At 36.6% G+C, this 12999-nt stretch overlaps 1 protein-coding gene across 1 annotated transcript in view; it reads right to left on the bottom strand.

Moving 5' to 3' along the window:
- Positions 1-12742, bottom strand: part of POLR3A (polymerase (RNA) III (DNA directed) polypeptide A, 155kDa) — a gene marked incomplete at its 5' end in the record, with an annotated part of 34494 nt that extends 21752 nt beyond the window's left edge. The window contains 13 exons of the mRNA XM_010011220.1: positions 648-786; positions 2354-2481; positions 3043-3112; positions 4328-4468; positions 4975-5116; positions 5787-5890; positions 7007-7143; positions 7331-7493; positions 8511-8750; positions 9694-9848; positions 11239-11410; positions 11936-12073; positions 12607-12742. Of these exons, the coding sequence (XP_010009522.1) occupies positions 648-786; positions 2354-2481; positions 3043-3112; positions 4328-4468; positions 4975-5116; positions 5787-5890; positions 7007-7143; positions 7331-7493; positions 8511-8750; positions 9694-9848; positions 11239-11410; positions 11936-12073; positions 12607-12742 (1865 nt within the window). The remainder of the gene's footprint in view (positions 1-647; positions 787-2353; positions 2482-3042; positions 3113-4327; positions 4469-4974; positions 5117-5786; positions 5891-7006; positions 7144-7330; positions 7494-8510; positions 8751-9693; positions 9849-11238; positions 11411-11935; positions 12074-12606) is intronic.
- Between the last annotated feature and the right edge of the window lie 257 nt (positions 12743-12999).

The raw sequence follows: 12999 nt of genomic DNA, 5'->3' as shown, positions 1-12999 counted from the left end.
TAATTGGTAAATTCTTTCTGACATCAACATCGCATGACAGATTTACTAAATCAAAGGTTCCTCCCTAACTCTCACTTCTGAGCAACAAGGAATCAAGCTAACCCTGCCTGCTGAAGTTCTTTTTGAGCTGTTACCACATGAATGTTAAACTAATAACAAGCAAAGCCTTGCTCATCTCCTATAGCTTTGCATTCCATCTGCTACTCTGACTTCCCTAACTGGAAGGATATAGGTGGTTTGGTATTTTAGGTATTGCAGTCTTCCGTATATCACCTATAACTCCTTTCAGTGTTTGACTTCTAACAGTACTACTACCCCCCTTAAGTTATTAAATTTTTCCATTTGTCCTCTGCACAACCACTTTCTAAGCTTTGATCTCTCTCCTACCTTCAAATACTATCTATCATGACAAGCCTAGTATCACACAAAAGAGATTTTATTACATGAAAACACCCAAGACTTCTCTTTAGCATTCAGCATGACTTCAACTTTTGAGGAAAAAAAATACATAATTATATCTCTCATTTCAAGAATACTTATGCGAAGCTTTAGTTCCTACAGTGAGCTCAATGGTAACAAACTCAACGAAACAATAGCTACAATTTCTCTGAAGACTTCTAAAACACAGCTTTAGAAGTATCACTCACAAGAATCATTGTAACACAGGTCTTCCCCTCTGCCACAATATTGTTTGCCCTTGGTTCGTAGATTAGCTTTTACAGGACAATCATCACTGGGCTTGAGAATGAGGCTGAACACTTGTTTTCCTGTCCAGAGTGTTACAGGCTTAGAGAAACAAAGAGACAAGAATTAGGATTACAGTGGTTATACTACAACTACAGTAAAACAGCAAGCAAGAATTGTAAAGTTGTTTTCTATACTGAACCTTTCTGTACCGAATTACACTTGCAGAAGGGCATAGTAGCATTCCTTTGAATAGGAAAACATTATGCACTTTCATAGACAGAAAACCACTGACTGCTGAATGGTTATCCTTTACATAAGGGTACGTGCATATATTTAGAGAAACATGGTCTATTGCTCCCTTTACTCATGTTTCCCTTTTTGATTAGAAAAGTAAAAAAAACCCAACCAAACAAAAAACCAACCAACCAACCAACCAAAAAACCTGCTGCTGTCATTTCATTTCTCAAAGAGATTGCAACATTCATAATTCCTTCATTATGTAATACCTTTAGTTTAATTTTTTGAGGAGATTAAATTCATATAATTATGTACTCCCCTCAGCTGTAGTTACATGTAAGTAACTGTCACAGCTTGTGCTAGAATTATTCATTTGGAATGACAGAAGCAAAGAATCACTGCTCTTGGCTATTAACAAAATTTCATATCAACTTATAAAACTCACATTAGATACTGCCCATAAATGCTCTGACCTTGTTTTAAATTAATATTATTCCATTGTATTTCAATTTCACTTTCTGAAATTCCCTATTACTATACTTATTTCTAAATTAAAATGCATATACCGAGTATTTAATAAATTTGAAAAATTATCAAACTCTCTCCAAACAATACTGTTTGCCTCAAATACAAAATAAATCAGACACCCTAAAATATATGTAAATGAAGGTTTAACAGACCCTAATCTACTAAGTGATACTACAGCTCTCTTCAAGATTAGTGACAAATACACAAATATTCTGCTGTTCAAAATAAATATTTGTCTACATGATGTAACAAATCAAACAAAAAAATCCCCAAACAAAAACCAAAGCAACCAGGAGAAAAAAAACCCAACAAAAACAACAAACAAACAAAAAACCCCCACATCACATTACACTCATCCTCTTTAAGCTTTAACATATTGCCAGATTAACAACTAAAGTATATTATTTCACAGGTTTAATATCTCCTAAATTTGGAATACTGAAAACTATCACTGTTGAGCATCTCAGGACATTACCTGAGGGTACCCAAAGAACAACACAGTTTCTCCAGCATTAGTCTGCACAAACCCCTATTAGTTTGCACAGCCAGTAACAGTACAGTTACTAAGAACAGTGTATCTTCTTCTGACTGCTAGTAGCCAGGTGATCTAACTCACAGCAGCAGGATAGCAGCAAGGCTATGTTTGAATCCTGAAGAACCTGTGCACCTGGACTGCATCCATGCAAGCTTGACTGTTCAGCAACAGGAGCCATCAAAAATCTTCTGCACAGATTTGACCCCAAATTCTGATCCTTGCACTTTACACTTTACTAATACAAAGATCTCACGCAAAACTAATGTCAGAGAAAACAAGAACTGTCTCTGATGAGAACATCACCATAAGTCAAGAACACACAAGGGAGAAAGTCTTAGTAACATTAAAAAAAATAGTTTGACACACCTTCAGAATTGCTGGAGGTGGAAGACGAACTTTAATCTTTTCATCCTTGCCAACCAGAATAGAAGCAATAATTTGGCAGGCTTTGGCTCGATCGAAAAAGGTATCTTTTAATGTAAGAAGATAGGCACCTAGAATATAAAAAATTAACAATGTGACAGACTAAAATAAGACTATATTTAAAAGCTATTGCATATTCAGTATCAATTTCATTCTAACACTAGGTACCTACTTACTATGCAAAATGATAATAGTTTAGACAGCTTCAATTGTAAACCCTTTCCAGAGTTTTTTTTAATTGCTCCACACAAATTTCTAAAAACTGGACAAGTGCTTTTCTACAACCTATTGTCTCTCTCAGACTCTAGCCCGTAGGTAAAAATAAGGTCTTGGCATTAAATTTTGTACACCTTCTTCCTCATATTCCCAAATATTCATTTTCTGTCAGAGAAACACTGCAAAACATACACAAAGGTAATAATTGCAGCTACCAAGGTAAACAGTATCAGAAGCGATTCTAAGGACATCGTATTTTAGACTAACAATGGCCTTACTTTCATTATGTCATTTTGACTTGTGAATGAGGTTTACTAATTAATATAGAAAAAATCTGGAAAAGAGGGAAGTGATTTTGAAGGAACAACTTTAAAATCACTTTTAAGTTTATTTTTAAAATAAACTTACATACATACCTGTGAGGAAATCTTGGATAGCAGCAATAAGAGGTTCTCCATTTCTTGGTGTTACCAAGTTTGCTTTAGTCTATGTGATACAAGAAACAAACAAAATATGTGTTTGAAGACACTGATATTTCATTTCAGAAGGAAGCTTACCATTCAAGACAGATATTTTAGCAAAAACGGTCCAAGCTTATTCTAAATCAACGTAGAGCTTTCTCCAAAAAGGCAGAAAAAGTAAACTAGAAGTTTCAGTTCACTACAGTCCATAAAAATCCATTGACAGTTAAGGAATAATTTGAGAATAGTTACTGGACACTACATGTTCTATTTCCAAAGCAGAAGTCGCAATCAACATCATGTGTTTGGTAGGTTACTGTTCAAACGTGACAGGAAAAGGAAGAGAAGCTAGCTCTGACAACCTGAGAAGCGACAAAAGAGGTTACACTAACTCAAGGAAGCCACTGAAATATTGCATGTTGTGTGGTCCCTAATCAAGCTTGCTTCTTCCACCAGCCCCATTTTCTTACACCTTACTCATACTGCTCCAGTTAAATCAACCTCACCTATGCAGCAGAGTTTTCCTGAACCATTCACAGGCCCACACAAACCCAAATCACACAGTTGGGGGTAGGGAATGGAGAGGGGATGGGCTCTTTTTAAGCTTGCAAATCAGGTCAGCAAACCAATACATGCTGCAGCCAATAGTTGTGTTGGTACATGTGAAATAGCAGTGGCATTCAGTCACCCTAAAGGAGCAATGTACTGGAAAAATCTTCATATTAATGCTACTGACTCTACTTTTATACTACAGATCCCTCTTTATCTATCCTCCCTTCACTCTTTTTTCCGCTGCCCTAAAAATCTACCGTCTCCTACCTTCTCTGGCAAACTGCCTTCTCTGGTACAAGCTCACTATTAATGCCTCATTTCCAGTTGGTCTAACGATCTGCAATTGCTGGGCTGTCAGACCAGAAAGTAGAGTACGTATCTGTTTGGTAACAAAGCCATGTGGTAGCAATCACTAAGGACAGTCAGGCAGAAACATACCACTGACATCACTTAAAAACCATTGTTTTTTCCACAGACGTTAAATATAAATCTATTAGACTTACATTACACAACAGTCTTAATTTATTCTAAATTCCCCTTTGCAGAGTTTTTAGGCAGCTTCACAGTCACACACAAGCCATACCCATAAATCTTGATAATGTTTCATATTTCACATGCAAGTTCAGAAACACAGGGCTCGGCCCATCTGTCACTAGCAAAATCCCAACCCCAACATTATCTACCTTACCCCCATTAAAACAAGTGCTTCTGCTTTTGCTTCTTCTGTCTGAGGAAGATGAAGGTTCATCTCATCTCCATCAAAGTCTGCATTGTATGGTGTACAGACACATTCATTAAATCTGAATGTCCTATGAGGTTTTACTCTAGCCTAGAAAAAAAAAGAAAAAAAAGTGATGCCCATGCAGTCAAGCATTCTAAAAGATGAAAAGCCATACCTGAGTGCTTTCTTGTAGGCTTTATATTTTCTTTTTATTACAGACATGATTCAAAATTTCCAATTATAGATTTTAACTCAACCAAGAACTGACAGAAATTGTACTTGGGTTCTGTTATACAAATGTAGCTAATAACTTAGATCATGAAGAATTTATACAAAGCACAGAACACAACATGCTTTCTAAACATCACATCAACTCTATGAAAATGAAATGCTTATGCAAGAACACATACCTAGGTCAATTACAGCTTTGTAACAGAATTGTCCAGACACACTGCCCAGTTAAGCATCAATTGTCAGGCAAAAGCAAAACTCACGCTCATCTCCACAAGGAGTTTCAGAAGAAGCTGTTTATTTTCATGTGTGTAAGAGAAACAAGAGCAAAAGTAAACCACCTCACATTCAGGGAAGGACTATTTCTATGTGTATGCACTTACAATGTGAGCCATGATGCTCAGCTTATGAAGAGAGGGTTGTCTGTTGAACAGAACTATGTCACCATCTATAAGATGTCGCTCCACGATATCACCAAACTTCAGTTCCTGGGCCATCTTTTCTCGGTTTCCATATTTCAAAAATCTTATGGTAACACATAATAATGGAGTTGGAAGAAACAATGTCAGAAAGAGGTAAAGAAAATTGAAAATAAATTCTGTGCTTATAATGCAAGTTCTTCCATTAGATATTGGAGTATTTGTATTGCAATAACTAGAAGACAAAACTGGTGTGGATTGCATCATTAAATATCAGCCCTGCTGCTATTTTAAATAATGAATGTACTTTTGACATTAGTTAACAAAGCTACAGCTGTAAGTACAACAAGTAAGAAAAAAGTCTATTTATACAACCAAAAAATTTATTTCAATTGTATCAGGGAGTATAGGGAATTTGACTCATACACTAACTGACTACAGATTAGCTCTCCTATGAAAACAGACAGTATAATGTGCCCCAAACTACCCATTTTCTTTTATGTCTGTATTACCCTCCCTGTCATAAAAGAAAACCCCAATCTAATTGCAGTTCACTAGCAATACTATCTAATCCTTAAGTTTAAGTCCAAATATCATCTAAAAGGAAACTGTACACTAAACCTGAATAGATGTCAATTTTTTTTTGTTCCTGCCCTTTATCAAAGATTACAAAAATAAATTTTAATCCCTGCAGCTATAACTTGTTTCACACAGCCGTAAGAACAAGTTGATGGGGAGAAAAAAAAAACATGAATCATTAGAGATAAACATGATACCTTTTCATCTGTGTGTGCCTTTGCTGTATAAAGTTGGCTCCAGGATGAACATCAGGACCATTACAGACAAGTTTCCTCATAAAATTAATATTTGCTTTGTTCACCTGTTGCATAAAGATCAATAAGAAACAAATGAAACATGTTTCAGGACCTGTTGTTTTTGCTGCTGGCTTTTGTGTTTCCAAATTTTAGGCTCAACTGATAATCCCCCTCACAGCCTCCAGCTGCTGAAGGGAAAAGGCAGGAAGGATATCCTGGGTTCAGCTACAGCAGTCATTTTTCTCCTTCTTAGTAGCTGGTGCAGTGCTGTGGTTTTGAATCTCAGCCTGGGAACAATGCTGATAACACCAATGTTTTTAGTTGTTGCTCAGTAATGTTTACTCTGACCAAGGACTTTCTCAGTCTCATGCTCTGCCAGGGAGGAGGGGAAGCCAGGAGGAAGCAGAGACAGGACACCTGACCCAAACTGGCCAAAGGGGTATTCCACACCACAGCACGTCATGACCAGTATATAAACTGGGGAGAGTTACCTGGAAGGCCAGATCACTGCTCGGGTCGGGCTGGGTATCGGTCGGTGGGTGGTGAGCGGTTGTGTCCTCTCCCCTTGTTACTTCCCTTATCATTATTATTATTGGTGGTAGCAGCAGTGGGTTTGTATTATACCTTAGTTACTGGAGTGCTCTTATCTCAACCTGTGAGAGCTACATTCTTTCAATTCTCCTCCCCATCCATCCAGGAGTGGGGGGAAGAAAAATGGGGGGAAGTGAGTGAGCGGCTGCGTGGTTCTGAGTTACCAGCTGGGCTTAAACCATGAAAAGGGAATACAGGAAGAAAACATAAGCCAATCTTAAAGCCAAACATCAGTGTGAAATTACATTAAAAATCTGGGAAGTAAATTCAGAAATAAAGATATCCAAACACTCCTTAAGACAGGTACACCAACAAACATTTGAAGCTATGTATGAGTTCAAAAAGCATCAACCAAAACTCTTTTCTTTACGTTACACCATATGCCTTCACAACATCTGCATGTATTCATTAACCAGCAGCCACTGAACTAGCCAAGTGTCACTGAGTGACATTTTGAACATAAAGCAAAGCATTCATTCCCTTTAAATTCATTCCGTTTTATAGTAAGGCTATAAAGCAGGACAACACTGAAGACTGGCTAAAATTAAAAAACAGGGGCATAGAAAAAGTTTTGGTTCTATGCTACCTACCTTTTCAGGAAAGGTTAGTATTTTAGCAACATGAATAGGCACAGCTACTTCATCTATTCTTAAGTTAGGATCAGGTGAAATGACTGTTCTGCCAGAGAAATCCACTCGCTTTCCAGACAGATTGCCTCTAAACCGACCTAACAAAACAAGGAAGTAAGAAATCTTTGTTAAAAAATTGTTCTCAAAATGTTATCTGTAAAGACAGCACATTAAAATATCTTTCAAGGTACATCACTGAAGTGCAATACAGTAGTAGTGGAGACATGCTTTGGAGTAGCAAGTATTTGTGGCTTAATTAAATTAAAAACAACTTTCTGGACGCACCTTGCTTTCCCTTAAGTCTCTGAACAAAACCTCTGGTCCATTTTTTAGGTGCCATGTTGAGAGGAATTCCCGAGAGCTCACTATTAATGTACAGGGCACACTGCAGTTGAAGAAAATCCCAGTCCTCCATAATCATCTGTGTTTTGGCTCCTGATATCCTATGCTAAACAAAATAATCACCCAGTTAGAAAATAAACACTACACCACATATTAAACTAGCAAAGTATTTTTCTGATACAACTCTTCTTTTGAGAATAACATTAAAAACCTTCATACATTGAAATGAAGAAGGCAAGAACTTTGCAACACAATGCATATTGCTACAGCAAAACATCATTCACAAGAGAAACCAACAAGAAACTTCTTTTGACGCACTGGCTTGAGACAAATGCTCACAAAACTACATATTTGTTTAAATTGTATTTTTCCCAAGCCACTGAAGTTAAGCTAATATAACTTCACAGCCAGGAAAATCACTAGCAGTTAATAGTTTTTCAGTCATGGAAGAGTTAGTACTTTCTTGGTTTTGTTTGCCTGACAAGAGACCAGTTTTTGAAAAGCCTGAAAAGTGTTAGTCTGATAGAACTGCTCTTCTAAACAAGTGATAAATTGTCAAATTTACTTCTAGTCTCAATTTGATAACCATGCTAACTGAAACCTGATTTCTTCAGAACAGATGGTAGAATAAAGAAAGGAAAAGGAAACAGAGTAGTAAAAGAGGAGGAAGGTCTACAGGAAAAAAACAAATAAAAAAACCCAAACAAAAACAAATAGGTATGATGTCTTCATGTAAGCGACTGCCCAAAGTGTCATTGTCATGGAAAGGAAAAAAGAAAAGAGAGAGAGCAACAGAGAAAAAAAGAAACAAACAAGCAAGCAAGCAAACAAAAAAACATGCCACCCACCCCCGAACCAAACAAACAAAAGAGAAACAAAACAAGAGATGAGTTTACAGACCACATCTCATACAAAAAAAAAAACCATTTCCCATAATCCACCAGCAGATCTCCAGCAGGTCCTATACTGCAAGCAGCCAGTCAGCCAGCTCTATTTGAAGCAAGTTTCTTTCAGTTACCAAATGACACAGTAGAGTACAGACCGCTTGCTAGATTGTAAGCGGTAAGAGAAGTAAAACCTCTGATTCAGTTCTAAGTCTCTGAGAGCTTGAAGAATGACTCACCTTTTTTATTACATCATTGAGGAAAATTATCTCGGTCAGTTTCATTGTCAAGTCATCTTCATTGGTGCCAGACTTCAAGTCACTCACGACAGAGGGTCTGATACATAGTGGAGGCACTAAGAGTCTTGTGAGGATCAAATCTGAAGGTTTACCAGCTTCTGGGTTCATTAGAAGCAGAGGGATGTCTTCTGCTGGGATTCTTTTAAAGAGGTTCAACACTACCAAAGGATTCAAGTTTTCCTATAAAATCAGTTGGAGAAAGGGGAGAACGAGCCATCATGTAACAGTTTCAGTGCTTCCCTCCACCTCTCATTTACTGTTTGTTCAGAAATAAAGTATTTTAAAGACAAAAAGATAAGAACTATTCATGCAAGCAAAACAACATTTTGGTTTATTTATTCTGAACCAGTACTTTTAGTGTCTCAGATACTAACTTACTTTACTGTTCATTTCCTTTTTTTGCTTATACATCAGTGTTACTTCTCATCATGTTACTATATCTAAAGAATTAACCAAGAGTATTTCATATTTATTTGACAAAGCATCTCAAAACTTCTTACAACAAATTTATAGTACATTGTAATCATTTGTACAGTCACATGCATTACAGTACTTCCTAAACTATTTTTCAAAACTTAATTTCTCTCTTAATGCAGTTACTTCTGTAGCGTAAGAAATTCCAGATAATCACTACTTTTTCTGTCAAATATGTGTCCTGAGATTTTCCCAGCTTGCAAAGAGCCGAAGAAAATAATTTGCACAGTGCAAAATTGAATGAAACAAAAAGGTTAGATAATTAAATTTCCTCTCTCTCCTTCTCAACATAAGTACTTCTGAAGGAAAAAACAAAACAAAACACACAACAAAATCCGTGTATTATAATCATATTAGAGCAACAGTAAATCTATGTGTAAATGCTTTCCTAGTTTATGACGTGTAACACATCAAGAACATCCCCTTTCTTTACAGGTATAAGGCTATGTATCAGAACATACTAATAAACGAAATTTCTCATTTTAGCAAGATTAACATTACTGCAATAAATGCAAACATTCTTCAAGTATCTTTTGGTATACAAAAATCTTGGACCACTGCAAGCTTAAGATGCTACATTGAAAACCTTTGAGGAGTTTTATTTCACACACAAAAACCATCAGAAAAATTAAGCCATAATAAAACTCACCTGAGCTCTTCCCAGTAAGGGTTCTACTTCTTTGTTATGTTCAATGGCAGTTTCAAAGGACTGCAGAAAAGTAGATACTACTGGATCTACGACTTTCTTATTGGTCTTGTACTTTTCATGTATTATTTTCAACAAACCACACTTCTTCACAGTTCCTGCAAGCAAATAAAAATAGGTTGTTTTGTTGTTTGTTTGGAGTTTTTGTTTGCTTGTTTTTTTGTTTGTTTTTTTTAAACAATAAACCACAAACCAGCCCCTAAAAAAGCAAGCAAAAAAAAAAAATCCAAAAAAAAAAAATCCAACCCCAAAAAACCCCTAACAAACAAACCCCCCAGAATTTAAAACAAATAAGCTACAGTTCCAAAGCTAGTTAAACCTTCAGTGAACAGAATTAAAGAAAACTTCAGCAGCATTATTAACCAGTTTCCTAAATTCAGAAAAGAGGACAGATCAGGCCACGTCTCCTTGTTTAACTGGCTTGGTGTGCCTAGATTGTGATGTGGCTTCTGAAGCTGAACACAGGTAGTTTAGCCTACATTAATTCAGCTTTATCTCAATCACAGCAGGTATTTTTTTGAAGTAGAAGTTCCTACACTAAACCCAAGACTAAGATGTGCCATTTATATATCATTCCTCTCTCTTCTGAAGTAATTTTGGAAGTGAATTGTCAGAAAAATCTGATAAATATATTCATGTCATGCAGGTAACCTTATTCATAAAACTTTCACAGACTAGTACAAGTGCTTTCCAACCTCTATTTTTACTGAAGTATGCTGACCTATCTCATAATTTTTTTAATGCTATTGTTTGTGCCTCCTATATGTAGCCGTGGCAGAATGAAGCAGCTCTTTCTCTATTCATGCTGTTGAACATCAGAAACAACCCCAAATTTTCATAAGTTAAACCCAGAGTTTTATATTATGAATTAACTGTCTACTATGAAACTGTAACAATGCAAGTCCTTTAATAGCAGAATAACTTGATCAGTGTACATGAAAGAAAAAAATTAAAATATTTGGAAAAACAAATGTGATTTTTTATTGAGTTACTCTGCCCTGAAGAACAAATTCCAGTGTAATCCAGTATCATCCAGATCAAATACTGCCAAACTGCAGAACATACCCTCCTAGAAGATGACAAGCACAGCTAATGTTATGAAAAATAATTTTATACAACAATGAAAATAAGTTCACTCAAAATTACAAAGTCTATGAATGCTTCTACATTAAGACACTGATCGCTGACAATAGCTCCCAAGATTTTAAAAAACGTGTTAAACGGGTGGTTTTTTGCCATTATTCAAGTTTCAAATATTGGCTACTGCCATGAAACAAAACAAGCAACTAAAACAATGTCTATAATCACATAAATGAGATGCAAACAAACATAACCTGGCATTAAGAATGCCATTACCTGTTTCTTAATGAAGGCCAGAGGAAATATCCACTAGCTGTGGAATAAACAAGCACATTAAAGATCTTGATGCCGCCAAGGTAAAGACCATCACAGTAGACAACTTCACTAAGTGCTAATGTCAGCACTCACCATTAAATGCACCACAGTAAGGACAAGTGTTCTTCTTCCGACACTTTTCAGACACTTTCTTTTTTAGACCTCTCTTCTGAAGATATGTAAGGCCAGGTCGCTTTAGGTAATCCAAAAACTGTTTCTTTTCTTCCACTGACAGCATGATACGGCAACAGGTTTTGCAAATCATCTTAAATGTAAACACATATAAACACAGTTGTTTAACAGACACATTCACCTCTTCTACTGCAACTTACGATCTTCAGCGGAGTACAGCTTTTTGAATGAAATACTACTGTCATGGTTGAAAGACCAACTCATATACTTTAACACATAGAAAAGTACATAGGAAAAAGAAAAATACCATCCATGAGACAAATCCTTACCTAATCTCTGCAGGATCTTAAAAGTCTATATAAAGCAGACAGCTTCGATTGACTGGCATGTCCTAAAAGGCAAGTTACACTGCATACTTTGACTTCAAACTACTAAAGAAAAGGAATGGATGAAATTAATCAGTCTGAGCTTCCATAAAAAAAATGGATGGACTTACCTCACTAACTCTGGTATTTAAAAACATTTATTTTATAAAATATGAGATATGTAAAGTTTATAATACAACCTTATTTTGGTCCTCCCAATTAATCTTTCAAGCATCATCTTTCTTGATAATTTCGTTATTCTAGGCTAGAAACTGACAACAAATCATGCTTACCTGTAAGATACCTATCACAGCTTTGAAGTATCCAACATGAAAACATGGCAGTTCTAAGTCAATGTACCCATAATGTCCTAAACAATCAGCTAGATTTTTTCCACAGGTTTCACAGGGACGGTCTTTTTCACTGGTTCCCTTTGTGAGAAGAGGAATGCACACACAGAAAACCAAAACACGTTAGCTGTAATCAACCGAATACATCAAAAAAACAAGTTTTTAAGATAGTCAAGAGTCCTCACAGCAGACCCACTCCTTTTTCCCAGCATCAGAAGCATGACAGTAGCTTTACACTCATTCCAATGCAAAAACGTATCCACACACAGTCTCTACTGAAAACAGAGACATTATACAGCTCTTGCAACTAATCTACAGCCTACTAATCTATAATATGGCATTTTGTAGATGGATGTCCCTGAGTCTACCAACAACCTGGCAGGAAGAACTTATGTCCTGCCTCAAAAAGATGTTTTCCTGAACTCTCCAAAAGCATGAAGAAAGTAGCTGCCACTGCAGCTAACAGTCTGTGCTGCAGAGTAAAGACACATTTGCACCTATGTTGGATGAGCAGTAAATTTCTGCCATCCCAATTTATTTATAATCATTTAAAGTAATTCTACAAAAAGGTCTTAAACCACGACAGTCTGAAAAAGAAAATAAATGTTTCTCACCATGCGATGGTCAAGCACTCCATATTGCAGTGGAGAGTGGTGGTTGTCCTGACTATACAAGTTTTTGCTAACCACTTGTATGTGAGCTTGCTGACGCATCTCTTCTGGAGATTTCATGCCAAAACAGATGTGGCTTCTAGGATGGGAAATTTCACAAGTATGTATGTGCACATATGTATGCAGAAATACTTACAACTGTGGACATACACACACATATGCATTTACAAGCAATGCAGAGGTGGCTAAGTTGATTTACAATATTGCTGAAGCGGGTTCTTCTGGAATTACTATAAATAACGGAGCTGTTTGCAGCGAGTTCGTGGTTCTCTGCTGGGAGATTCTGGCCAGCCCTACAGCTGTCTCCGTGAGCCCGTCGCCCATCCCAGCCCCTCT

Source organism: Nestor notabilis, unplaced genomic scaffold, assembly GCF_000696875.1.
Source record: "Nestor notabilis isolate BGI_N333 unplaced genomic scaffold, ASM69687v1 scaffold14483, whole genome shotgun sequence".
NCBI classification, from domain to species: Eukaryota; Metazoa; Chordata; class Aves; order Psittaciformes; family Psittacidae; genus Nestor; species Nestor notabilis.
Note: the sequence above shows the minus strand (reverse complement) of the source record. Positions and strands in the feature narration are given on the sequence as shown.